The sequence below is a fragment of the Primulina tabacum genome, chromosome 4 (genome assembly GCF_025594145.1).
Source record: "Primulina tabacum isolate GXHZ01 chromosome 4, ASM2559414v2, whole genome shotgun sequence".
Lineage (NCBI taxonomy): Eukaryota > Viridiplantae > Streptophyta > Magnoliopsida > Lamiales > Gesneriaceae > Primulina > Primulina tabacum.
Window position 1 is genome coordinate 44,364,132 of NC_134553.1, and position 26,809 is coordinate 44,390,940.

Sequence of the window (26,809 nt, forward strand, 5' to 3'; positions counted from 1 at the left end):
TTCCCTCATTTACTGAGTATTCCCAAAATACTCACCCCCCTTACAACCCTTCCCAGATAAGCCCGAAGAAGAACTCGAGGATGAGGAGTCCGAACAGTTCTGGGGATGGTGAACGCTCAAGGAATTTAGTTTAAGTTATTATTGATTAGATTTACGTTTTCGCAATAAAACTCTGTCGTCTTATTTATTTTGGTAATTGTAAAGACATCGGTTATTTAATTTGAGATTATGATATATAAACTGGTTCGGTTTATACTGTGCTACAAGAGGCTTGTTGTTGCGATCGTGTGATTGTTAAACAATGTCGGTGTCATTCCCGAGTTTCGGGGCGTGACATTTAAGTGGTATCAGAGCCGTCAGGTTCGTAATCCGAGTGGAAAAAAAAAATCGATTTTCAAATAAAAAAAAAACCCTAAAAATTTTCGGTGGAATTTTAACTGGAGGCCGATGCTACCCCCTCCGAAACGGCCCAACGAGCAAGGCTCACCACCCTAAAGTCATGAGCACCAGGCTGAAATCGCGAAAATCCTTCGTTTAGGCCTTTGAAACGTCGTTTTTGCCGTTTTAGGAAATATTCGTAGACCCTATAACTTCTCGTAGGAAATTCCGAATTCGATTCCGTCAATTGTCCCGGAATCCTCTCGACATATTCTTCGAACCCATATGTCAAATTCCAAACTTTCCATTTTTGGAAAAAAAATATATATTTATTTAAATTTCGAAAATTTCATATATATTGCATATTCTCACTTGTTATAGACTGTCTATTTCGGATTCTGAGCATTTCCATTTTTTTGATTTAAGGAAATGGCTCCATCTACCCCTATGCGGCCCCACACCCGTGCCCAAGCTGCCATTCGTATGAAGGAGCTTGCCCTTCACTATCAGTCCCGTCAGATTCGACGACTTAGAGCCCGATTGAGTGAGAGGAGGAGTGAGGTCGAAACCTTAACCGCTGAGAAAGAAGAGATTCAGGTCCTGCCTTAATCAGTCTATCTATCAAGGTGAGCTAGTTAGGAGTGATAACATGGACCTCAGAGATGTCATAGAACAGTGCAAATATCAAAATAGAAAGTTGCGAGAGGATGTGGAGCGCTATCTCAAAGAATTGGAGGAAGAAAAACAGCTGAATGACAGGAGCAAAAAGAGACTTGAAAATCTAAGTGAGGCTATAAGCTGCATTGCCAAAGTGAACTACCAGCTGACTCAACAGGGTGAAGCGCTGAAGAACAAGATCAAGGAGAATAAGAAGGGGTACGAACTACACCACCAGAGTACCATAGATCTGTTGGACGAGGCAGAGGCAGATGTTCAGGGGTGGAAGACACAGGTGGCCCAGCTTAATGCAGAGAATGCCCAGCTCACCCACATGGTGGAGCTACTGCAAGAGGAGGAGCTGGAGGAGGAGCCGGAAGAAGAGGAGTCGATAGAGATCGACGAGCCTATAGCTGCCATAGGAGATGGAGAGATAGATGATTAGAGTTCTTAGTTACCTTTCCCTATTACTAGGAGTTTATCTTTCCATTAGTTGCTATTTTATTTCAGTCAGTATGATTTATTTCCATTCAGCACGCTTTGTTCATTTAGTTGTTTCTTTACATTCAAAAAAAATTAATAAAATTATGATTATTTATTAATCTCAGTTGTTCATGTATATTCAAGTTATGCTTACTTATTAACTTCAGTTGTTCCAGCATAACTTATCTATTCAATCTTGTTATATATACAACGAATTCTTAGAAGCGTTTAACTTGTAGGAAATGGCCGGTAGACCACCAAGACAAAATCGCAACCCCCGTTATGCTAACAACAACTGCAACAACAACAACAATGCCAACGAAGAAGGCAACGCACCTCCACCTCAGTTCAGCCTTAATCAAGCAGATTTGATGGCTATAGCCACGATCGTGGCGACAACACTCCAAGGGTTAGTGAACCCGAATGCCAATCAACCACCACCTCCACCACAGCATGGGGTCAAGTTTCATTATGAATCACTGCGCAAGAACATGTGCCCAACTTTCAGTGGCGCTGCCGACCCCGAAGTTAGCCAGAGTTGGCTAAAAAGCATGGAAACTCAGTTGAGACTGTTGGAAGTCCCGGATGCACTAAAAGTGGACGTGATAGTGCCCTTCTTGGAAGACAAGGCATCTAAATGGTGGGAAGCAGTCTCGCCAGCTATGACCGCTGCTGGACCAATCACGTGGCGAATCTTTCGAGAAACATTTCTGAAACAGTACTACCCGGCAGAAGTCAGACTGCAGAAGTTAAGTGAATTTGAAAATTTCAGTCAGGCTCCAGACATGTCAGTAGTAGAATATACCTCTCAGTTCAATGCCCTTGGATCATATGCTCCAGCGATTATGGTAGACGATGTTCTGAAATTGCATCGTTTCAAGAAGGGGTTGAATAGAAGGATCCAATCTGCTCTAGCAGTCTACCAACCTATCAAATTTTTAGACCTAATGGGTGCGACTATCCGAGCCGAAGCTGATATTCGTCGAAGAGAAGGGGAAAACAGGAACAAGCGACCCCTTAACAGTCAGCCCTCTCAAGGGAAACCAATGTTCAAGAGGCCCAATCAGTCAGGTGGACCTCCCTCAGGGAAATTCCCCGCCAATAACCATCAAGGACTTAAGCCATGCTCAACATGTGGCTTCAAGCACTCCGGGGAATGCCGAAGGGCCAGCGGTGTATGCTTTGGATGTGGAAAGTCGGGGCACAGAATTGCAGAGTGTCCTACCGCTGCCAACCGACCAGCAGGGCCAAACAGAGGAACTGGGCCAAATACGGGAGCAGGCCCTAGTAAACCAAAGGAGGACAAACCCAATGCTAGGATCTTTGCCATGACTCAGGAAGAGGCTGACAACGCAACTGAAGTCGTGTCAGGTACCATTCTAATTCAATCAGTACCTGCCTACGCATTATTTGACTGTGGTGCTACACATTCCTTTATGTCTAAGAGGTTTGCTAAGAAGTTAGGACGTAAGGCTGATAAACTAACTGAACCTTTCCGAATAGCGCCACCTACTAATAGAGCCGTTGAAACGAACGAGATTTACAGAGATTGTAAAATCAGTATTAGTGATCAGACTTTTAGCGCCGATTTGATACAGTTGATCACGGTCGATTTCGACGTAATCTTAGGAATGGATTGGTTAGCAAGAAACAGTGCAATAGTAGATTGTAAAGGGAAGAGAGTCAAACTCCGAACCCCATATCGGGGAGAAGTCGTGTTCCACGGCAAATCCAAGGACCGGAAGTTGCTGCTCTCCGCGTCTCAAGCTTGGAAGGCCATGAAATCCGGAGAAGACATCTACCTAGCAATGGTCAGTGAAATAAAAGAGAAATCCGAGCTGAAACTGGAGGACATACCTATAGTAAGAGAGTTCCCAGATGTTTTTCCAGAAGAACTCTCGGGGACAGTCCCGGACCGCGAAGTGGAGTTCGAGATCAATCTGGTTCCCGGTGCGACCCCAATCTCTAATGCGCCTTACAGAATGGCACCAGCCAAACTCAAGGAGTTAAAAGAACAAATCCAAGAATTGCTAGATAAAAGGCAGATTCGACCGAGTGTGTCCCCGTGGGGAGCTCCAGTACTCTTCGTAAAGAAAAAGGACGGTAGTATGAGATTATGCATCGACTACAGAGAATTGAACAAGATCACAATCAAGAACAGGTACCCTCTACCTCGGATAGACGATCTGTTCGATCAGCTTAAAGGAGCCGCCATCTTTTCTAAACTGGATCTGAGGACAGGTTATCACCAGTTGAAGGTCAGGGCTAAAGATATCCCCAAGACAGCCTTTCGAACCAGGTATGGGCATTACGAATTCACAGTGATGCCTTTTGGTTTGACCAATGCACCGGCAGCATTCATGGACCTGATGAACAGAGTATTCAAGCCATTCTTGGATCAGTTCATAGTGGTATTCATCGACGATATCCTCGTCTATTCTCCTGACGAGACGAGCCATGAAGAGCACCTTCACCTTGCTCTGCAGACCTTAAGAGAGAATAAGCTCTATGCTAAGTTCAACAAGTGTGAATTCTGGCTAAGGAGTGTGTCATTTCTGGGACACGTGATTTCTAGAGAAGGAGTGTCAGTGGACCCAAGGAAGGTAGAGGCGATTACTGAGTGGCCGAGACCGAAGAACGCCATTGATATCAGAAGCTTTCTTGGATTGGCAGGTTACTACCGGAAGTTCGTCGAAGGGTTCTCCTCGATAGCCGTGCCACTGACGAGACTCACACAGAAGAATTCTAAATTCAGCTGGAATGACGATTGTGAGAAGAGTTTCCAGTCACTGAAAGAGAAACTCGCATCCACGCCAGTATTGATCCTGCCCGCAGAAAATAAAGATTTCACTATTTACAGTGATGCCTCTAAGGACGGTCTAGGATGCGTACTGATGCAAGAGGGAAGAGTGATCGCCTACGCATCAAGGAAGTTGAAACCTCACGAACAGGACTACCCTACGCATGATCTGGAACTAGCAGCGGTTGTCTTCGCCTTAAAGATTTGGAGGCACTACCTCTATGGTGCTAAATGTGAAATCTTCACAGATCATCAGAGCCTCAAGTACTTGTTCACCCAAAAGGAACTTAATATGAGGCAAAGGCGATGGATCGAACTTCTGAAAAATTATGACTTGACCATAAGTTACCATCCGGGTAAAGCAAACAAGGTGGCTGATGCGCTAAGTCGGAAGGGCCGTGGCAAGGTAACTCTAGCATCCCTCTCGGCCCAGCCATGTCTGCAGGAGACCGTCAAGTTAAACCAGGATCGAGACCCGGTACTGACTAAACTTAAGGAGCAGGTCAGAGAAAGGAAGACTCAGGATCATCATATTGATGACAAGGGAATTTTGTGGATGAAAGGAAGGCTGTGTGTGCCTGACAGCGACAACCTTCGCCAAGAGATAATGGCAGAGGCGCACAAGTCAAAATTCGCAGTCCATCCAGGCAGTACGAAAATGTACAGGGACCTCAAGAATAGTTTCTAGTGGAATGGCATAAAGAGGGACGTAGCGGAATTCGTCTCCAGATGTCAGGTATGCCAGCAGGTCAAAGCAAACACCAGCGGCCTGGAGGATTACTGCAACCTTTGGAAATTCCCGAATGGAAGTGGGAGCATATTTCCATGGATTTTGTGGTAGGATTGCCAAAGTCTAGGCAAAGCCACGACGGTATATGGGTGATCGTGGACAGACTCACAAAGACTGCGCACTTCCTACCCGTCCGCATGAATTACAATCTCGATAAGTTGGCTTCTCTGTACATGGACAACATTGTGAGGCTGCATGGAGTGCCAGTGAGCATTCTATCCGATAGAGATCCGAGTTTCGTCTCGCGCTTTTGGAAGAGCTTTCAAGAGGCCATGGGAACGAAAGTGACCTTAAGTACGGCCTATCATCCTCAAACCGATGGGCAAACGGAGAGGACCATACAAACTTTAGAGGATATGCTGCGAGCATGCGCTCTTGAATTCAGTAGCAATTGGAGCACCCATTTGCCCTTAATTGAGTTTGCTTATAACAACAGCTATCACAGCAGCATTGGGATGGCCCCATATGAAGCTCTTTTACGGAAGGAAATGTCGGTCACCACTTTATTGGGATGAAGTGGGAGAGAAAGCCATAGTGGGACCCGAGCTAGTACAGATGACAGTGGACAAGGTTAAAATTGTCCGAGAAAAGCTCAAAGCAGCTCAAGACCGACAAAAGAGCTGGGCAGATCTGAAAAGAAGGCCGGTAGAGTTCAACGTGGGCGAGAAGGCGTATGTGAAAGTCTCACCTATGAGAGGCGTTGTCCGATTCAGTAGGGCAGGGAAACTGAACCCTCGATATGTTGGACCCTTTGAAATCCTGGAAAGAGTTGGCACGCTAGCATGCAGACTGGCACTGCCACCAAGCATGTCAAGAATCCACAACGTGTTCCACGTGTCCCAACTAAGGAAGTACATTCCAGACCCAAGTCACGTTTTGGAAGTAGAACCATTCTTGACCGAAGGAAACTTGGGAGAAGAACTGAAATACGAAGAAGTTCCTATCAGAATTGTGGACATCAAAGAACAAGTTCTTAGATGACGTATCATTCCCTACGTCAAGGTGCAGTGGTCCAACCACACCGAGCGAGAGGCAACTTGGGAAGTCGAAGAGAAGATGCGAAAAGATTATCCCTACCTATTTGAAGACCAGGTCAACTCCAGTTTCGAGGACGAAACTTCTCTTAAGGAGGGAGGGATGTGAAAACCGAAATTTTCAATGACAATTTGTAAGGAATTTGGGTATAAGATTTTTTTTTTATTAAATGAGATATGCTTATGGGAAATAATTATGGATGAAATCTTTGTGGCCTAGACAATAATATCTACCTTAAGGCATGCACAATTTCGAAAATTGGAAGGAGATTTTGCAAGATTGGGATATAGCATACAAGAAATCAAGGCATGTGAGTGCCAAATAAAATAAAATCCAAAATTAGCATAATGTGCCTAAAAATAAGATTGCTTGAATAGTGTATTATATGAAACTTGAGTTAAAAAGATGGAAGAAAATCTTTCCCCCTCCCTTGCACCAATTTTCGAGCCAATGAAGGTGCTAGACTAGGAAATTAAGAGCTCAATTTGGGAGCAAGATCATCAACCATGGAAGGCATACTTGGAGTCAAATCTTATGGGATTTGGTACAAGTTTAGGCATGATTTGAATGCCATATCAAACTCCCACCCCTTGGCCTATAAATACCACACCATACCCACTCATTCTCACACTTAAAATTTCGAAATTCAGCAGCTCTCCCAAGCCGAAACTCTGCCGAAAATCATCCTAGAAATTAAGCTGAAGTTCTGTCCGAAGTAGGAGCAAGGAGCGATCCTATTTCCAAGCCAAGCACCCACGTTTTTAGCATCAAAATATACAGTAAGTGGGCTATTTTTTTTTAAACTTTAAAAATCTCGAATTTATGCATACATGTTTTCGATTTTTACAAGAAAAATAAATAGTCGAGTACAATCTTATTTCTACTCTTTTCGTGTAATTGTCATACGATTTCAAAAGTACTGTGAGAAGTCGACTGTATACGGGAGGGAATCCCAACCACGACGTAGTCTTAAGCGGTGGGGGACATAACCGCTATACGGCCTCGCCCCCTTAGAGGAGTAAAAATTAGAGACTGACGTCACTAACCATAGAAAGTAGATGAGTCGCAGTGCTGTGTCAATGTTATGCATGTTTATGAAGTATGTATGCAAGTCATGTTTTATTCTCGAAATTTATGCGTGTTGTCTTTATTGTGCTCGATTTTCCCCCATTTACTAAGTATTCCCAAAATACTCACCCCCCTTACAACCCTTCCCAGATAAGCCCGAAGAAGAACTCGAGGATGAGGAGTCCGAACAGTTCTGGGGATGGTGAACGCTCAAGGAATTTAGTTTAAGTTATTATTGATTAGATTTACGTTTCCGCAATAAAACTCTGTCGTCTTATTTATTTTGGTAATTGTAAAGACATCAGTTATTTAATTTGAGATTATGATATATAAACTGGTTCGGTTTATACTGTGCTACAAGAGGCTTGTTGTTGCGATCGTGTGATTGTTAAACAACGCCGGTGTCATTACCGAGTTTAGGGGCGTGACAAGAAGAACCTTTTCATTGGTCAAGACATGCTTTTGACATACATGTTAAGAATGACCATGTGACAAATAATATGTCTGAGTCATTTAACAGTGAGTTAAGGGTGATGAGACAAAAACCGGTCCTTACATTATTGGAGCATATAAGAAGAAAACTAATGAAAAGATTTTGTGAAAGACAACAAAATGCTATGACTTGGAACTCAATTGTGCCCCCAAAAGTTGAAAGCAAATTAAGCAGAAACTTTCGAGAAAGTAGACAATTGCATGGATTTGAATCATCTGAGCACTTATTTGAAATTAGTGATGGCAAATGGTTTGTTGTGAATTTGAATTCAAAGACTTGTGAATGTGGAGAGTGGCAGATTAGTGGAGTTCCATGCGAGCATGCAATTTTTTGTATCAATCATATAAGAGATGATCCTATGAAATATGTTGATAATTTTTTAACAAAAGCTGCCTATTTGAGGACATATGAGAGCAATATCAATGCTATTCCTGATGAATCTATGTGGGAGGATGAGAATTATCCTAAGATGATCGTGAGAAGGAAAGAAAGCAAACGTGGTAGGCCAAAGTTAAAAGAATAAAAGGAGCAGATGAATCACTTTCTGAGAAAGAAAATCAGAGATCTGTTCATTCGAGTTGTAGCATATGCAAAGAACTTGGACACAACAAAGCCACGTGTCCTCGCAATCCTGGGAATTTTGGTAAAAAATTGAAAAAAAAAGGAGAAAGGTAATATAATTTGTATTAGTTTATATTAATTTGGACACTGAAATATTTATTATTGATCTTATAGAGAATGTAAAATTAACTAGTGTTTGTTGTAATATAGTTGTTTAAATTCAAAAATTCTTACTCATAATGTTTTTTTAAATGTCAAATTTTTGTTGTTAAATAATCGTCATTTCCTCACCTTTTTTTGTAATTATTTGACAGGAGATGCGCAAGAATCTCATCAAAATTGAGCATGATGGTAGAGTTTCAAACTTTTGGAAATGCAAGGATAGCTTTTGTGTTAAAAATTAAACTACACGATGATATTTTATATGTTTTGAAAATGATTTTTTTTTGGTAGATTGTTTTGGAAATGATAATATGATATTTTTGGTAGATAATATCAATGCTATTCCTGGGAAATGACTTGTTTTTGGTAAACTTTAAAAATTAAACTATGATTCACGATGATATTTTTTTGTATTTTTGTTCAAAGTTTCAATGATATATAGGGTGATTAACTTTCAAAATTTTATTTATTACTCATGTACTTTGTTGTGCTTAAATAATCTACGTTGTTAGTTAAATAGCACGGGACACAATCTATCGTGGTTTGATTGATATTGTTTAGATGGGTTTCGTTATATTAAATAAAATTTGAAATTAATTTTTAGTCAAGAATTTGTTAAAATATCATATTCAATAAATGATTATGTAACTAAAATATTACCTTTTTTTTTTTATCACAACCACTATTTATTTGAAAATGTTTTCAAAATTATTAATGAGAAAATTACGTATATATAAATCAAAATTTTAGCTAAATATATAATTTATTTTCTATATTATCAATTTATTTATTTAAAAATATTTACATATTGAATGCATTAATATAATATATCTAATTATTTTGTTGTAAAGGATATAACCTATCTAATATAATAAATATAATATACAAATATTCCTAATTAAAAAAAGAAATAAATTTGTATTTTTTTGTAATAAAGGGCAAATTGGACATTTTAGTTAAATATCATCGGAAATTGGCCGAATCCCGCGGATATGTACTAATAAAACCATTAATAAAAGTTCATGTATCAATTTGACATTTATTCAATAGTTCATATACCTAATTACTTTTCACTGTATTACATATATATAAAACATTATTAATCATGATATATAGGCGGCAATTGGTAAATTTAACTAAGTCAAATTGTAAAAATGTTTGTGGGGGTTTCCCCCTCTCCCGCTCCACTATTCACATGCAACCAAAAAAAAAAAAACAAAAACTAAAATGAGTAAACAGACTGTACTATATACTATCAATATTTATAATAAAAAATAATATAAAAACTAATATTATTTAATGAGTTAGGTCGGGTTAAAAATTGTGTCACAAAATTGATTCGTGATATCGTTTAGTACAAGTATTAACGTGGAACTTAAGACCCGGCGAATGATAGATTATATATAGGCTTGGGACCTTGTCTTCATATTCAGAAGCTTTCACAAAACTTTCTAAAACTAAAGATTCCCAAAATGAAAAACTTTACTAAAATCTATATCTGATCAAATAGTTAGAAATTCAAATAGCCGATAACAATTTTATCGTAAAATATTAGCAATAACAGGTGGCAGTTAGCATGCAAATCCATAGTCAATGTTTTGCCTATGTCTTAAATAGTCTAGAGTCTGATAATTGATTGAGCATTGTTCCGTTTGAATTTTGTTGCCAATTTTTGTTAACCAAAAGGTGAAAGCAAGCATGGCTGATGCTGCTGTTTTGATGTTGTTGAGTCGATTGGCTCCAAAACTCGAGAAGGTAGTCCGGGAAGAAGCTCGCCTGGCGCTCAATCCCAACGACGAGGCTCAAAAGCTATCCTCTAAGTTGAAGAAAATCCAGCAAGTGCTGATGGATGCAGAACAAAAGGCGATCGTGGATCCTAAAGTCAGAAGTTGGCTAGATAAGCTTCAAGATATTTCCTACGACATCGAAGAGGTTTTGGACAAATGGGATCTCTACAATCTCAAACAAGAATCCCGGGATGCTTCTGAGTCATCTCATCAACTGCATAAGAAGGTGAGTTCCTTTCTCCAGTCTGGTTTTTACCGTTTCAAACAAAGTGTTGTGCGTCATCCCGTTGCTCGAAATATTCACAAACTGAATAAGCGACGAGATTTGATTTCTAAAGAAAATGAGGATGAATTCAAATTCATTCCTAATTTGAGCCGGGAGACTCAGGATTTTCTGCGAATTATATCTACGTCAATTGTGGATGTTTCTAAAGTACATGGAAGAGATGATGATCTGAAATTACTGATCAAGAAATTATTGCCTGAGAGGGGTAGTGTGCTAGAAGATGACATCCACATTGTATCCATAGTAGGGGCAGGAGGGATGGGAAAAACCACTCTGGCTCAACTTGCGTTTAATGATAATACGATGAAGGATCACTTTGGAATCAAGATATGGGTATGCGTCTCTCATCCTTTTGATGAGATCAAGATTGCAAAAGCAATCTTGGAAGCCGTAGACCGGAATTCTCCTAATCTGTCTCAGTTTGAATCATTGCTTCAAAGTATCAAGGATTCCATCTCAGGAAAAAGATTCCTTCTTGTCTTAGATGATGTTTGGACAGAGGATGACACCATGTGGAAACCACTGCATATCACTTTGATGGAGAATGGTGCCCCTGGGAGTAGAATTTTGGTCACTACAAGAAATAGAAAGGTTGCGGAGATAATGGGAAGCGCTCAAATGCAATTGTTGGATCCGTTATCAGATCCGCATTGCTGGTCAATATTGAGCCAAATTGCCTTTGATGGAAGGCAAGAAGGTGACTGTGAGATGCTTAAAGAAATCGGTCGGGAGATGGCCCAAAAATGCAAGGGTATGCCATTGGCTGCAAAGACTTTAGGAGGTCTTTTGCGTTTCAAAAGTAGTCCTCAAGAGTGGAAAAATGTGTTGAAGAGTAAGGTGTGGGAAATGGATGAAGTAAGGACAAATATTTTCCCTTTCATTGCGTTGAGCTACAACGAGTTACACCCTGCAGTAAAACGTTGTTTCTCTTACTGCGCCATTTTCCCCAAGGATTTCCTCATAAATGTAGATGACTTGATAAGGATTTGGATGGCTCATGGGTTTCTCACCTCAAGTGGCATTGTGGGTGAGATGGAGCTGAAAGGGCGAGAGTATTTTGAGGATTTAGCAATGCGTTCATTCTTTCAATATTTTGAATTTGATGCCTCGGTTGGAGATAATCGTGTAGAATGGTGCAAAATGCACGACCTTGTGCACGATTTTGCCCAATCCTTGACCAATAATGAATGTTTAATAGCCCAAAATGATGTCGAAACGCAGAATGGAGTGTGGGACAAAAATATCCGTCATTTAAACTTGCTGAAGTTTGAAGCAAAGATCAGCATGGATCTATTTTCGCATAGCCAAACAAGAAAACTGTGCAGTTTTATGTGCACAGAAAATGAGATTCCTCTGTTCTTATTTAGCCATTTGAAAAGAGTCAAGTTGCTAAATTTAAATGATTGCAAGTTGAAAGACGTTCCTATGGAAATTGGAGATTTAATTCACGTAAGATACTTGAATCTTGGTCGAAATTCGATAGAGAAGCTTCCAGAGTCCATATGTGATTTGTATAATCTGCAAACTTTGAACCTTACGAATTGTTGGTCTCTCCATGGACTTCCTCAAGGAATCCAAAAACTTGTGAACTTGAGGCATCTATTGGTCGAAGGAACTCCATCAAGGTTCGAGTTCACCCAAGGATTGGAGAAACTAGTCAATCTTCAAACACTGGATCGTTTTGGTTGTATCAGAGGATATGACAACAAGCTCGGGTATTTGAAGGACTTGAACCAACTTGGAGGATCTCTAACAATTACAATAATCTTCTTGGATGATGCATATGATTTTGTGTCTGAGGCTAAGAAAGCAGACTTGAAAAATAAGAGCTTTATTCAACACCTGACATTAGAGAGTGTGAAGAGGTGGAGGGGTTTGGAGTAATAGATGCTCTACAAGCATCTCCAAACTTGCTGCGTCTTGATTTTACTGCCTCTTACTTACCAAACTGGATTACCTGTTAGAGTAGATGTCCTGCAAGCCAACAGTTGGCTAGGAAATTTATTAACTCAAGTGAAATAAACAATCTTTATTTTAATATAATTTAACTTTTTATGGTCTTGTTATACTTTATCTGTTTACCCATGCAAACAGCATAGATAAAGTCCTTGATTATGCTTTAATACAAATGAATCGTAATTCGATGTTGAAACTCATTTGTAAACACTGCATATTCTAAATTGGTTCCTAGTCGATTCAGCCGCCTAAAACAGGGATAAAGGTCGCTTGAGCTCGAGACTAGCATATGTGATGTTATGTACTGCGTTTCTTGGTAAGGGCATGGAGATGTCCAAACATGCAGATGGGTAGTCATATGATGATTATACCGAACAACCCTCCCTCGAACTTTCCAAGTGGTTATCATTCATCGAGAGGATAAGTCCGTGGTTATGATTGTGCACCATTAGTCCTTACGACCCGGGACAACACTGAGGCTCTATATGCTAGGGCTGTGCTTTGACTCGTTTATCGGCTCCAAGAGAGTCATCAGGTGGCGAGGTTGGGTACAGTTGCGACACATATAGGAGCCAGTGAATTGTAGTCGGGAATTCACCGCTCACCTACGGGTGTGGATATCTTGTGTGATCTGATAAAATAATAGTGCATGGAATCTCTGGCCAGAGTATGAGATGTACATTAGAGAAGGAGTTCTCAAATAGTAATGCGATGCCACTATTATAGTTATCACATAGTTATCAAATTAATATGCAACCCTCGATGAACCAATGGTTGCAGATTCGATCGGGATATATGAGATGAAGGGACCGTACTATACGTTAATCATAATCGACTGGTTCTTGCAGGCACTATCAGTGATACCTAGGGAATCATGGGGCGATGCTACTAGACGCTCTTACCATGATCCGATGGGTGCAATCAGAAATGAGTTCTAAAATTCTTAATCAAGGTGTTGATGAAAAGAATGGGGCTAACAAGGGTAAGCCCGAATGAAGGAATATGTCCTGAATCACTGTGAGGACCCAAATTTTTTGGCAGGTAATTATTTAATGAAATATAGACATGTAAAAGAAGTTATTTTCGAGTTATAATAAATTCGAAAATATAAATAATACATGCTATGCAAAAAATCTTCCAAGCCAATAAATACATGGAAATTGAAATCCAGTGCAAGATACACAGTAAATTAAGGCTGGATATCCACCTAATTGGAAAGAATATATCGTATATAAGGAAGTTTTCTCAATAAGGAAGCTAACAAATTTGCAATACAGTCCAGATACGTCACGAACATGTACAAGAAAACAGTCTACGTTCATCCATCCAGTCCAGAAGCCATAAATTTGAATTTTGGAAATGTTTTATTTAGGGAATAATAATCTTACGTATATGGAAAGATTATCCCGTAAATAGGGAATGTGTATCAATCTAATTATGGTAGGATTTTATCCTGCGCCTATAAATAGGAGGCCCCATAACTCGAAATTCACACCTAAGAATTTTGAAATTCTCTCTAGCATCCTCCATATTTTCGAAGCTTTCATCCTCAAGTAGCGAAGCCCTGCCGCAATCCGGACTGGGAAGAAAATTCGAATACCCAGTGCAACACCATCCACGTTTTTCTTTAGCATTCAAAACACTGTAAGTGGGTTTTTGCTATCTTATAATTGGCACACTTGTCCTTCGTAAGTGTGTTTTTGCTATATTATAATTTGCACACTTGTCCTTTGTAAGTGTGCTTTTGTTATGTATATATTCTTCCGTAAGTTAGTTTTTGTTTGCCACACTTGTTCTTGTAAGTGGGTTTTTGATATTATTATACAAAATAGCACACTTATTTTCTTTTTAAGTGAGCATGATATATATTTCGAAAATAAATTAAATATGACTTTGAAAATTCGATCGGCATGATATATTCATTTTCATTTGGTATGAAATTCCCTGAATTATTCGTTGTTCGATATCAGTTATAATATTTGAAAGCATGTTTGAATTATTTGAAATGCACTGAAATGATTTGATTTAGAAATGGTAAAGGAAATTCCGAACTTTGATATGCTTTGTTTAGGCCCTGATGCGGTGGGTTATAATAACCGTTCCTTTGGCCTCACCCCTTAGAGGAGTAACATATAGGGGACTGATCAGTAAAAACCATAGAAAATGATATGATTTTCAGTGCTATATTCGCATTTTTATTAGTATTTGATTCAACATGCTTAATATTGAAATTACGATAATTTATTCGTATGTATATCCTCGATATTCGTTATGCACGATCGGCCCCCATTTACTGAGTATTTCCCAAAATACTCACCCCTTACATTCCCACCCAGATAAGAACGAGGAACAAATCGAGGATGAAGAGCAAGATTACTTTTGGGGATGGTGATGAAGCAAATCCATTTGAGACCAGTCGAATTTATTCTGTCTTTTAATTTTATCATCATGTATTTCGCGTCCGCATTTTATTTCCATCACATTGTAAAGACGATTACGTGTTATGAAAAAGACTGGTTATTGCGATTTACTACGAGGCTCGTTGTTTTGCAATTATGTGATTGTGAGACAATGCCGATGTCGACTAACCCCGGTCTCGGGGCGTGACATTTAAGTGGTATCAGAGCAGCCAGGTTCATAATCCGGTTGGGGAAGGAAATTGTTCGGAAAAAAATTTTCGATGGAATTTTTAAAATCGACCAATGCAGTTCCCTCTGAAACGGCCCAACGAGTAATATTCACAACTTTGTTGTGAGGCATAGTCCGAAAACGTGAAAATCCTTCGTTTAGACCTCCGAAATCGCGTTCTCGCTATTTTAGGAAAGTTTCGTAGAATTCATAACTTTTCGTAGGAAACTCAGAATTTAATTCCATCAACTGTTATAGAATTATCTCGACGTATTCTTTCTATCCATGGGTCAATGTTCAAACGTTCTACTATTGGAAACTTTCTCAAAAAATCATGTTCAACGTGTTTCTTGAACTACTTGTCGAAATTTTATGGAATTGTATTATGGGGACAATTAATATTTGTCTATATTTTTGGGAATATATCTATCAGAGATAAGTTGAGTTAAGCTTTTGACTTAAGATGAAAGATTTGACTCGGGATGATAAATTATTTATGAAAAACTAGCATGCGAAAATCTGATATAAGAAGTATATAATAAGTTTTGGGTATTTCAATATAAAAGTTGAGTTTGTGTCGATAGTTAACTGTGTGAGCAATATGTTTGGGTTATTAAGAATGTTAAGCGCTAACTATAAATATATAGGACCTTGGAATATCTTGTAAGATAATATCATCAGGTTAAGGAATTTATATTATTTTGAGATAACAAGTAGGCTGTGATCTTACGTAAATAAAATAAGTTATGAGATATTGGTGGAAATCAAGAAAATTATAGTACAATAAGTTTTGAATTTTGTCGTACTAAGAATGATTCAAAGAGAATGACATTCAATGAACTCCTTCGTGTTAGAGCGTGATGAGCTCATGGTCTTGACGAAAGTAAGATTTATTAAAATAATAATTATTTGAGGTAACGACTAGGACTATAATTTTTGGGATTTAAGTCAATAAGATGTAGATCGATATTGAGTTAAGTTTCAATATTTTATTTGAGTTTTAAGTTTTGAGATAATAATTGAGATAATTTCAAGATAAGATAAAATAAGTATCAATTCGCATATATTCAGTGCCGATTTTATTCAACTCACTTCGGTAGATTTCGACGCCATACTAGGGGTGAACTGATTATCTAAGAGCAATAGTAGATGGCCAGAGTAAAAATGTCAAACTCTGAACCCCGAACCAAGAAAAAATCAGGTACCATAGCGATGCCAAGGAACAAAAATACATTTTTCTGTTTGCTAGACTTGGAAAGCCATAATATCAGGAGAAGAAGTTTACCTAGCAATGGTGAACAAAGTATGAGATGGAGAAATTTTCGGATGTTTTTCCAGAAAAGCTTCTTGGAATGATCTCTGACTGTGAATTAGATTTCGAAATAAATTCGGTATTTGATGATCAATGCACTGTACCGAATGACTCCAGATGAACTCGATGAGCTAAAAGAATAATTCCAAGAGTTGTTAGACAAAAAAAAAAAACAGATTAGGCCAAGTGTATCCCTTTGGGGAGCGACAGTCCTATTTGTAAGGAAGAAAAATGGAAGTATGAGATTGTGTATACATTATAGAGAATTCAATAAGATCACAATCAAGAATAAATATCTTCTTCCAATAATAGACGATCTTTTTGATCAACTTAAATGAGCTACAGTCTTCTCCAAGCTTGACCTGAGGACATCCTATCATCAGCTATAAGTCAAAGCAGAAGACACCCCAATGTCAGCATTCAGAATAATGTCATGTAAGATCGAAATCAGGAGTATCGGTAGACCCAAAGAAATTAGAGGCAAATCTAGATTAGCCGAGGCAAAAGAATACAACCGAAATTAGAAGCTTCTTTGGATTACTAGGCTATTAGCGAAAATTCGTCGAGGGCTTCTCTTCAGTAGTCGTATCGCTAACGAGACGCGCACAAAATAACTATGAATTCAACTGAAGAGAAAGATGTGAAAGAGCTTTCAAATATTAAAGGAGAAGCTAGCATCTACACCAATGTTGGTAGTATTTACGGAGGACAAGGATTTTACCATCTACAGCGAAGCATCAAAGAAAGATCTCTGAGGCGTGCTCATGGAAGACAGACTAGTCAACTAAAGTCGCATGAGCAAAACTACCATACTCACGATCTCGAGTTGGCAGCAGTGACCTTTGCTTTGAAAATTTGGAGACACTATCTCTACGATGTCAAGTGTAAAATATTCACAGACAACCAAGCCTCAAGTATTTGTTAATGCAAAAAGAATTAAAAATGAGGCAAAGAAGGTGGATAGAGTTAATCAAGGACTATGAATTGACAATAAGCTACCACCCTGACAAGGCAAATAAGGTAGTCGATGCTTTGAGTGAAAAAAAAAACATGGGTAAGATAATCTAACATCACTCTCTGCGCAACCATTCCTTCGAGAAGCAGTCAAGTTAAATCAGAATCGAGACATGACACTAGAGAAGTTCAAAGAACAAGCCAAGGAAATAAAGTCGTCAAATTTTCAAGTGGACCCAGACAGAATCCTAGGGATGAGAGGACGATTATGTGTGTCAGACATCCACAATCTTCGATAAGAAATGATGTAAGAGGCGCATAAGTCAACATTCTCAATCCATCCCATCAGTACAAGGATGTATAGGGACTTGAAAGAAATTTTTTGGCGAAGCAGAATGAAAAGAGACGTCGTCAAGTTTATATCCAAGTGACGAATATGCCAACAAGTGAAAGTCGATCATCAACGACATGTAGAATTACTGCAACAGTTAGAATCCCAGAATGGAAATGAGACTATATTTCCATGGATTTCGTAGTAGAATTGGCAAAGTCAATTCAAAGACACGACATGATATGAATAATCGTAGATAGGCTCACAAAATCTGCGTACTTTCTGCTCGTCCAAAGAAATTAAAATATTGACAAGTTAGAAACTCTATACATGGATAACATTATGCGGCTACATAAAGTGCCTACAATCATAATGTTGGATAGAGATTCAAGATTTGTGTCACGTTTGTGGTTGAGCTTTCAAAAAGCTATGAGAACAAGAGTTGCTCTTAGTATGACTTATCACCCTTAAAATGATGGTCAAACGGAGAGAATGATTCAAACCCTAGAGGATTTGATAAGGGCACGTGCCATAGACTTCCGTAGTAATTGAAATAAACATCTACCACTGATAGAGTTCGCTTACAATAACAGTTATCACACAATATTGGAATGACTCCGTTTGAAGTCTTTTACGGACGAAAGTATCGATCACCACTGTACTAGGACAAAATAGAGGAGACAGTACATAACCGGGCAAGAACTAATCCAAGAGAAAATGGAAAAGTGGTCATCATCAGAGACAGACTCAAGGCTGCATAAGACCAGCAAAAGAGTTAGTCTGATCTTAAAAGGAGACCAATGGAATTCACATTGGGTGAAAAAAACTTATATAATGGTATCACTATTGAAGGAATCATTAGATTCAGTAAAGATGAAAAAGTGAATCCTCGATATGTACGACCATTCAAAATTCTGGATAGATTGGCACAGTTGGCTTACAGAATAGCATTGCCACTAGATATATCTAGAATCCACAATGTATTTCACAAGTCCAAACTAAAGAAATACACCTCGAACCCAGGCCATGTTATGGAAATTGAACTGCTCATGATCAAAGGTAACATGGGGAGAAGAGCTGAAATATGAAGATAATTCTATTCATGTTGTGAACATGAAGGACCAAATACTTAGACGACGTATCATTCCCTACGTCAAGGTTCAATGGTCAAACCACACAGAACGAGAAAACTACCTGGGAGTTTGAAGAGAAAATGCACAAGCAATATCCCTACCTTTTCGAATGTCAAGTCGACTCAAGTTTCGAGGACGAAACTTCCAATAAAGAAAGAGAGATGTGAGGACCCAAATTTTTTGGCAGGTAATTATTTAATGAAATATAGACATGTAAAAGAAGTTATTTTCGAGTTATAATAAATTCGAAAATATAAATAATACATGGTATGCAAAAAATCTTCCAAGCCAATAAATACATGGAAATTGAAATCCAGTGCAAGATACACAGTAAATTAAGGCTGGATATCCACCTAATTGGAAAGAATATATCGTATATAAGGATGTTTTCTCAATAAGGAAGCTAACAAATTTGCAATACAATCCAGATACATCACGAACCTGTACAAGAAAACAGTCTACGTTCATCCATCCAGTCCAGAAGCCATAAATTTGAATTTTGGAAATGTTTTATTTAGGGAATAATAATCTTACGTATATGGAAAGATTATCCCGTAAATAGGGAATGTGTATCAATCTAATTATGGTAGGATTTTATCCTGCGCTTATAAATAGGAGGCCCCATAACTCGAAATTCACACATAAGAATTTTGAAATTCTCTCTAGTTAGTCACACATCTTTATGCTTGCTATGTTGTGTTTGTAACGAAAATTAGTATTTTGGTCAGGTAAGTTGGTTTGTTTTGAATTTTAATCATGTAATTTGTCAAAATTTTCATCCTATAACTTGATTTTGTTTTATTTTGGTCTTTATTTTTTGTGTCTGAAATCACTAAAGCTAGCGATTATTTTTTTTATTTGACATCGATGATTTTCTATGTGGCCCATGTGACGATAATAAAACTTAAATTACATATATTAAAACCTACATAATCAAAATGAAATGGACTTTCCTACCAGTTTTACATAATGAGATATGTAAAAGAGCATAAAGGTCAAATAAGCAATATTCAATGACTCAGCGGCTCCAGGCGAAAAAAAGACAAAAAGAAAAAAATTTAAAGTTGTTGAATGAAAACCAAATTTTGACAAATTACATGACTAAAATTCAAAACAAATAAACTTACAAGATAAAAATCCTTGTTTTCCCTGCTTGTAGTGCTCGATTTCTCCAACATTATTGTTTATCGCGCCCTTTAAATTCTATAATTTGCCACATATCTTTATACTGACCAGCTATATTTAGTTTACTCAAACCCATTATCATCTACAATAATCACCAAAGAGACTATATTTAACAATGCACGTGTATGAGAATAAAGTAGATTGTTATGAAAATTATGTAGGGTACTTTGAGTATAGCATTCTAAGTGGATTGAAGTAGTTATATTGTTTCAATTTTATCGATATTTATATGATATTAAACTCATCTACACACAAAAAAATCACCGAAATAACAAAATAAAAATACGAGATTTTAATTATTTATTTTATGTGAATAATACTGGATCTTCGTATGTGCTTGAAATTATTTGAAAACTCAATTCATATTCTATCTTAAACGAAAAAATTTCAAGAAATAAGATAAAACAATAGAAGTATTATTGATCATTACACATGTATCTTGAGTAACTTTCGCTCGATTTGAAATTTGAACTTGATATAATCTCTCGTATTTGGTTCATTTTTGAACCTTTCAAGAACGGACTATTGAGCTCTAAAATTTTTAAACCGTGTTTATTTATCTCCTCTAAACACATTTTCGATCCTAATAATTTCAACCGTTGAGGCAAAATTTATATTTCATTTTCTTCTATATATATAATGATGTATTCTCTCCATCCCGATTATATAGTCTTTTTTTCTTCACACGAATTAAGAAAAATAAATTAAATTAAAACTTCATATTTTATCTTTATTTTATTCATTCAAAAAATAGTCTAATATTTTTCAAGACGTAATTAATAGGGATAAATTAGTAAAAGATTAGAAAATATATTACTAAATATGGTGCGAGTCTATATATTTGAGACAAAAAAAAAAATATGTGGTTTATGTAATTGAGATGGAGATAGTAGTAGTTTTGGGTTTTCAAAATGTTTAAATGTTATTTTTTTTTTACTTTTGATGTGTTGGGTAGCTAGAACCGCAAAAACAACCATTTCTTTGACAAGAGATTGATCTATAATTGAAAAAAGGTTTTGGGATTTCTTTCGAAATTTTCAATGATATAATTCATCATATGTTAAATATTTGAATTAATATTAATATATATATATATATACACATATATTAATATATATTTACAAAAAAACCTAAATTACTAGGATTTAAAATTATGATTATTTTTTATTTTAAATTTTTTAATTGTATTATAAAAATACATATAAATTTTAATACAAATTAAACAATTAATTTAATTTGTTACACTTCTTTCTCTTTTTATTTCGTGTAACTAATGGTGATATTTTTTCATATTTCTCATTTTTAATTTCCGTTTGATGCTCTGTCACGCCCTCAGGGACCGTGTTGGTTGACACCGACATTGCTCTCAAATTTACATTCGAAAACAACAAGCCTCAGAAGTTCAAAATTCAAAAACCAGTCTTTTTATTCATAAATACTGAATATTTCAATGTCTGATACAAACTCAAATGACTAATGTTTTACAGCGGAATTGTAAAATCAGACATAACACTGTCTTAACAGATGTAGCGGAATACAAAAACATAAATCAAAACTGAGAAATAACAGTCTTCTTCACCAGCCCCAGAATTGATTCTGCTCTTCTTCTTCTAATAATTCTTCCTCGTTCTTATCTGATATGGGTTTGGTGGGTGAGTAATATGGTCGTCACTTAGTAAGCGGGGGCGGGAATAACTCCCCGTTTTCAAAATCATTTTCAAACAGAAACAGTAATACGAATGATATACATAAACTCTTACTTTCAGAACAGGAATCAGTATTCAGTAATAATAGGAATCAGTATTCAGAAATCAGAACTTAAAATTTAGCAAGCAAGCATTGAGCACGTTTGTGAATCTCATTGTTACACTGATATCAATCCCTTATATGTTCTCTCCTCTAAGGGGTGAGGCCAGTAATCAGTAATCAGGAATCAGGAATGTTTCAGAATATATATTCCTACCATTAGTTCACTAGGTTTCAAGTGCTTCAAAAATCAGAGATCAGAAATAAAAAATACATATACTTTGCTTCAAAACAGACGTTATCAAACCTGATTTCAAGATATTTATACATAAGTCCACTTACAGTAATTTGCTAGGAGTTTCGGTTGAAGTCTGAAATCTGCTGTTCTCGCTACTGGATTTTTTTCTGCTCGAAAATGCACTCTCTTAGCTCGAATTTCAAGTGATAACTCAAGATTTGTGTAACACCATTTCAAATATTTGAGGGTGCTATTTATAGGCAAAATTCTTACTGTTAGCCTCTCAATTAACGGCCATAATATGTCATTAATTGATTTTAACAGCCTTTATTCCATGTTAATTGCTTCAGTTACAAGTCATAAGCAGAATCAGTAGCTGTCTGCTGAAATCTCACGTTATTGAACTCCTCTGCTGCTGGATTCTATCTGCTGGAAAAATACCAACTTCTGAAATATTAGTTGTTGCTGGAATTGTTAGCTTCTGCTGAACTTTTTGCACTGCTGCTGGATATTGCTAGCTACTGAAAAAAATGCTAGTTACTGCTAGAAATTCGGGTTCTCACATCCCTCCCTCTTTATGAGAAGTTTCGTCCTCGAAACTTGGCTATACATGATCCTCAAAGAGAATAAGGGTATTGTTCTCGCATCTTTTCTTCCAACTCCCAAGTAGCTTCTTTTTCAGTGTGATTGGACCATTGTACTTTGACATATGCAATAGTTTGTCGCCTCAGTACTTGGTCTTTGTTATCCACAATTCGAATTAGAATTTCTTCATACTTCAGTTCTTCATTTAGATTGTCCTCAACCAACAGTGGTCCAGCTTCAAGAATATTAATTGGATCGGAAATATTTCTTCTTAACTGCGAAACGTGGAAAACATTATGGATCCTTGCCATATCGGGGGGAAGTGTTAATCTGTAATCAAGTGTTCCCACCTTCTCTAGAATTTCAAAGGTCCAACATATCTGAGATTCAGTTTTCCAGCCTTATTGAATCGGATCACACCTTTCATGGGTGACACTTTCACATATGCTTTTTCTCCGACTTCAAATTCCACTGGTCTTCTTTTCAGGTCAGCCCAACTTTTCTGTCGATCTTGTGCAGTTTTTAGTCTATCCTTGATCATACTAACTTTATCCACTGTTTCTTGGATCAGTTCTGGTCCAACGATGACTTTTTCCCCTACTTCAATATAGTGGTGATCGGCACTTTCGTCCATACAGAACTTCGTACGGTGCCATTCCGATACTGCTGTGGTAACTATGATTATATGAGAACTCGATTAAGGGCATATATTCACTCCAATTACCACTGAAGTCTAGAGCACATGCTCTCAGCATATCTTCTAGAGTTTGAATTGTCCTCTCTGTTTGGCCATAAGTTTGAGGATGATAGGCCGTACTGAGAGTGGGCAGATGTTCACTCCAAAAATAGACAGCTAATTCTTAACATACCGCTCCACAATAACAGTGGGAAGACAAATGGGTATGGGGTGGTGATAAGAATGGATTCTATTTGGGCAAAATTGCTATAATATTTTGTGTGCGCCGATTGAGGAGTAACATTCGATAGTGAACTTTGATTGGAAAGGTTTGGCGCATAATAACACTTCTTAAAGCGAAAAATACGTTATGGAGAGCAATACATATTGTTGGATCAATTTTATTTATATGGGCTTATACGTGAATAATTATCAGTTGTGGGTTGTTTATTAAGTTAAGCCCAAAACAAAGTGATCAAGTAAGGTTATGGGTTATTGGGCTTTAATGTATCTAATAGATTGTGAGTCTTTAATGTGTAGAAGCATAAATGTAATTATGATGGGCTAAAACATAAATATCATAAGATAATGATAAAAATTATCTATATATATGGGACATGGCCCCCAGATCTCGCGTTGTCACGTTCTCTATTCTATCTCCCATTAAGAAAATGATTCTGAAGAGAAACTAAAGGATTCTCTCAAGTAAAGAGCGCGTAGATCTGGAAGATCAAGACTCGTTTTAAAGGATTCAGGATTATGGCTTCGGTTACGCTTTCGCTTAAGTTTTCAGTCAAATATTTAATGATTTAACGTGATGGATTATGTGGTTTATGGGTTTTCCTCAACAAGTGGTATCAGAGCCACTCATGCTTGAATCATTTAGATTTATTTAAAGTTTTTGGATATTATTTGGATCCAAATCTGAAAAATAGAATTTTGTTTAAAACTTTTTGATATGGCTTCATATCTGGAAAATATATTGATATGTTTTCATATCTGTAAAATATTTTGGTTTAAAATCAAATCTTTTAAAGTTGCAGTTTTGGTAAAAGGATTTGGTTGTAAATTTTAAGGATTTGGTATAAGATTTCGATTTTTCCCAGTTTTGATCAACAAAAATATTTTAGAAGAAAATCAAAAATTTGGATTAAATTTTTTCTTAAAAAAAAAAATTTACAGTACGAATTCGGGCCGGGTCGTACGATCTAGGTTGACCCATAGGATTCGGGCCGGGTCAACCCGTAAGGATTCTTGCATTTGTACTTGCCATTTACCTGACGGGGTGGGTAGTTTGATGCATTACCACATTTGATGCAGCTATTTCGAGCTATTGATCAGCCTACAACATTGGAAACTCCTTCACCATATGCTAAATTCTTTCATAAGATCAGAGAGTAATTGAAAACATCATTGCCACAATCAAACAAAAATTATACGCCCTTGACAAAAACGTTTTTTGTTGGTGGCAAGTATTACCGGGACAATTTTTGACAGACCTTATTTTTGCCGAACTCCTCATAACAGCTTTATAATGAGCCAATACGTCTTTAAAACATGTTGTGTCCGATTTATATTTAAACTTGCATGCCGCATTTCACCAAGGTCACATCTCTCTTCTCATTCAGCCATTTGTGTTCATGCATATTTCTTTGCATACTATGTTTGCGGGTTTCTATCTGTGACAACTATAAGCCATATGCTAACCATACTCCCCCATGGTGCTTGACCAAAAAATCGGTAACCTTAAAGAGGAATCCATCATATGAAGACAAATGCATCACAATTGAGTCACATTTCCCCATCTCATACAACCATTTGCATGTATCATACTTCAGTTGGACTTTTTTCTCCGCATACATTTCTACATGTGCAAAAGTATTTTTGATCCAACTCCCCATGTTTGTCTGGAATGTGAACCTTGGGAGGTGAGAGTCACCCGTCTTCGAGTTTCCCATTCCCTAGTCAAGTACCGTTCTTCTTGGCAGTATATTTTGGTCCCACTGGGCGTTGTCAATTTTGTTTGCACAATTTTTCGATGTTGCGGGCATGACAGAGCTAAAAGCACCAATTTGTGTAAAAGAACATAAAAATCTAACTTCTAAAAATCAAACTAAAGTGAATCCCAAACTTGATCGTTAGTTCTAATTTTCAATGAAAATATGACGCTAAAAACTAGGGATGTAATTGAGATGAGGCGAGCCGAACTCTTGAATGTTTGAGCTTGATTCGTTTATAATCGAGCAGAGCCCGAAATTTATTTAACAACGAGCTTGATAAATATAAATTATAAATTTAAATCTTCATTAAATTCACTAAAAGTAAATTATATATTTAGAGAAAAATATAACATTCTTATTAAAATTTGTAAATTTATTCTAATAAGTAAATTTTAATAAGTAAATTTAATAGATTTTCTATATATTTCATAAGCAATGTGCAAAATTAATAAATCAAATATCAAAACTATTATCATCTCGTTAACTTATCAACCAATATGGTCACGATTTAACGAGCCGAATATTGTAAAGTTTGAGCTTGGTTCGTTTATCTTAACGAACCTAATTAAATGAGCTTTTATCGAATAGAGTTTCAAAATAGCTCACAGACAGTTTGACTCATTTACGTCCATACTAAAAACTAATGAAACTAATATGAAAATCGAAAAAATAAATTCATGTCATGATTATGTATCTACAAATCACAAGGAATTCACTAAACATAAAAATTATAATAAAGTTTGCTGGAAATTGGAATGAAATTAGATTAGAAAAGCTAGAGTATGGAATAAAATGATGAAAATACTTGAAATTACTAACTAAAATCTGTAGAGTTGTTGCTGGAGCATTTTTTGAGTTTTATATATTGAGTTGTGTCTTTCATCTTCTGTCGATCTTTTCCTTTTGTTCAGCCTGCGGTTTCCAGCTCCATGCACTTATTTCTCACAATTTCCAATATTTCACGTTGTTGCAATTAGGGATGTAATCGAGTCGAGCCGAGCCGAACTCTTGAATGTTTGAGCTTGACTTGTTTATAATCGAGCCGAGCTCGAGCTTTATTTAACAAATATATTCATGGCTCACGAGCTTATTCAAACTTTTATCGAACCTAAACAAGCTCAATAAATATGAATTGTACATTTAAATATTCATTAAATTCATTAAAAGATAAATTATACATTTAGAAAAAAATATAATATTCTTATTAAAATTTGTCAAATTTATTATAATAAATAAATTTAATAGAATTTTCTACATACTTCATAATTAATGTGTTAAATCATAAATTAAATATCAAAATTATTATTTTTCATCTAAGATATACTTATAAATTTACTAACGAACATGTTCACAAGCTAACGAGCCGAATATTGTAGAGCTTGAACTTGGTTCGTTTATCTTAACGAGCCTCATTAAACGAGCTCAAACGAGCTTTTATCGAATCGAGGTTTGATTCATTTACATCCGTAGTTGCAATTGGATTTCATTGTCAGTTTCAAGAGTCTAAAGACTTGGCCAATCTTTCAAACAATTAACCGCTCAAAATCTTTTACCCCAAAGAGCCT

General features: G+C 36.9%; 3 protein-coding genes across 3 annotated transcripts; all 3 read left to right on the forward strand.

Annotated features, from left to right (window-relative positions):
- Positions 1-1,760: 1,760 nt before the first annotated feature.
- Positions 1,761-5,006, forward strand: LOC142542037 (uncharacterized). The gene is made up of 3 exons (XM_075648486.1): positions 1,761-3,461; positions 4,005-4,528; positions 4,664-5,006. The coding sequence occupies exons 1-3, from the start codon at positions 1,761-1,763 to the stop codon at positions 5,004-5,006; spliced, it is 2,568 nt and encodes an 855-aa protein (XP_075504601.1).
- Positions 5,007-7,711: 2,705 nt separating this feature from the next.
- Positions 7,712-8,227, forward strand: LOC142542038 (uncharacterized). Its single transcript, XM_075648487.1, has one exon. It carries the CDS (start codon positions 7,712-7,714, stop codon positions 8,225-8,227), a length of 516 nt encoding a protein of 171 aa, XP_075504602.1.
- Positions 8,228-10,007: 1,780 nt separating this feature from the next.
- On the forward strand, positions 10,008-12,453 carry LOC142543361 (putative disease resistance protein RGA4). The gene has a single exon (XM_075650580.1). It carries the CDS (start codon positions 10,126-10,128, stop codon positions 12,382-12,384), a length of 2,259 nt encoding a protein of 752 aa, XP_075506695.1. The 5' UTR covers positions 10,008-10,125; the 3' UTR covers positions 12,385-12,453.
- Positions 12,454-26,809: the final 14,356 nt, after the last annotated feature.

Coding starts and splice junctions, on each gene's coding strand:
- LOC142542037 (XM_075648486.1), top strand. CDS start 1,761: ATGGCCGGTAGACCACCAAGACAAAATCGCAACCCCCGTTATGCTAAC. Junction 3,462..4,004: donor TGGAGTTCGAGATCAATCTG/GTTCCCGGTGCG, acceptor CTTGCTCTGCAG/ACCTTAAGAGAGAATAAGCT. Junction 4,529..4,663: donor TTCGCCTTAAAGATTTGGAG/GCACTACCTCTA, acceptor CTTGACCATAAG/TTACCATCCGGGTAAAGCAA.
- LOC142542038 (XM_075648487.1), top strand. CDS start 7,712: ATGTCTGAGTCATTTAACAGTGAGTTAAGGGTGATGAGACAAAAACCG.
- LOC142543361 (XM_075650580.1), top strand. CDS start 10,126: ATGGCTGATGCTGCTGTTTTGATGTTGTTGAGTCGATTGGCTCCAAAA.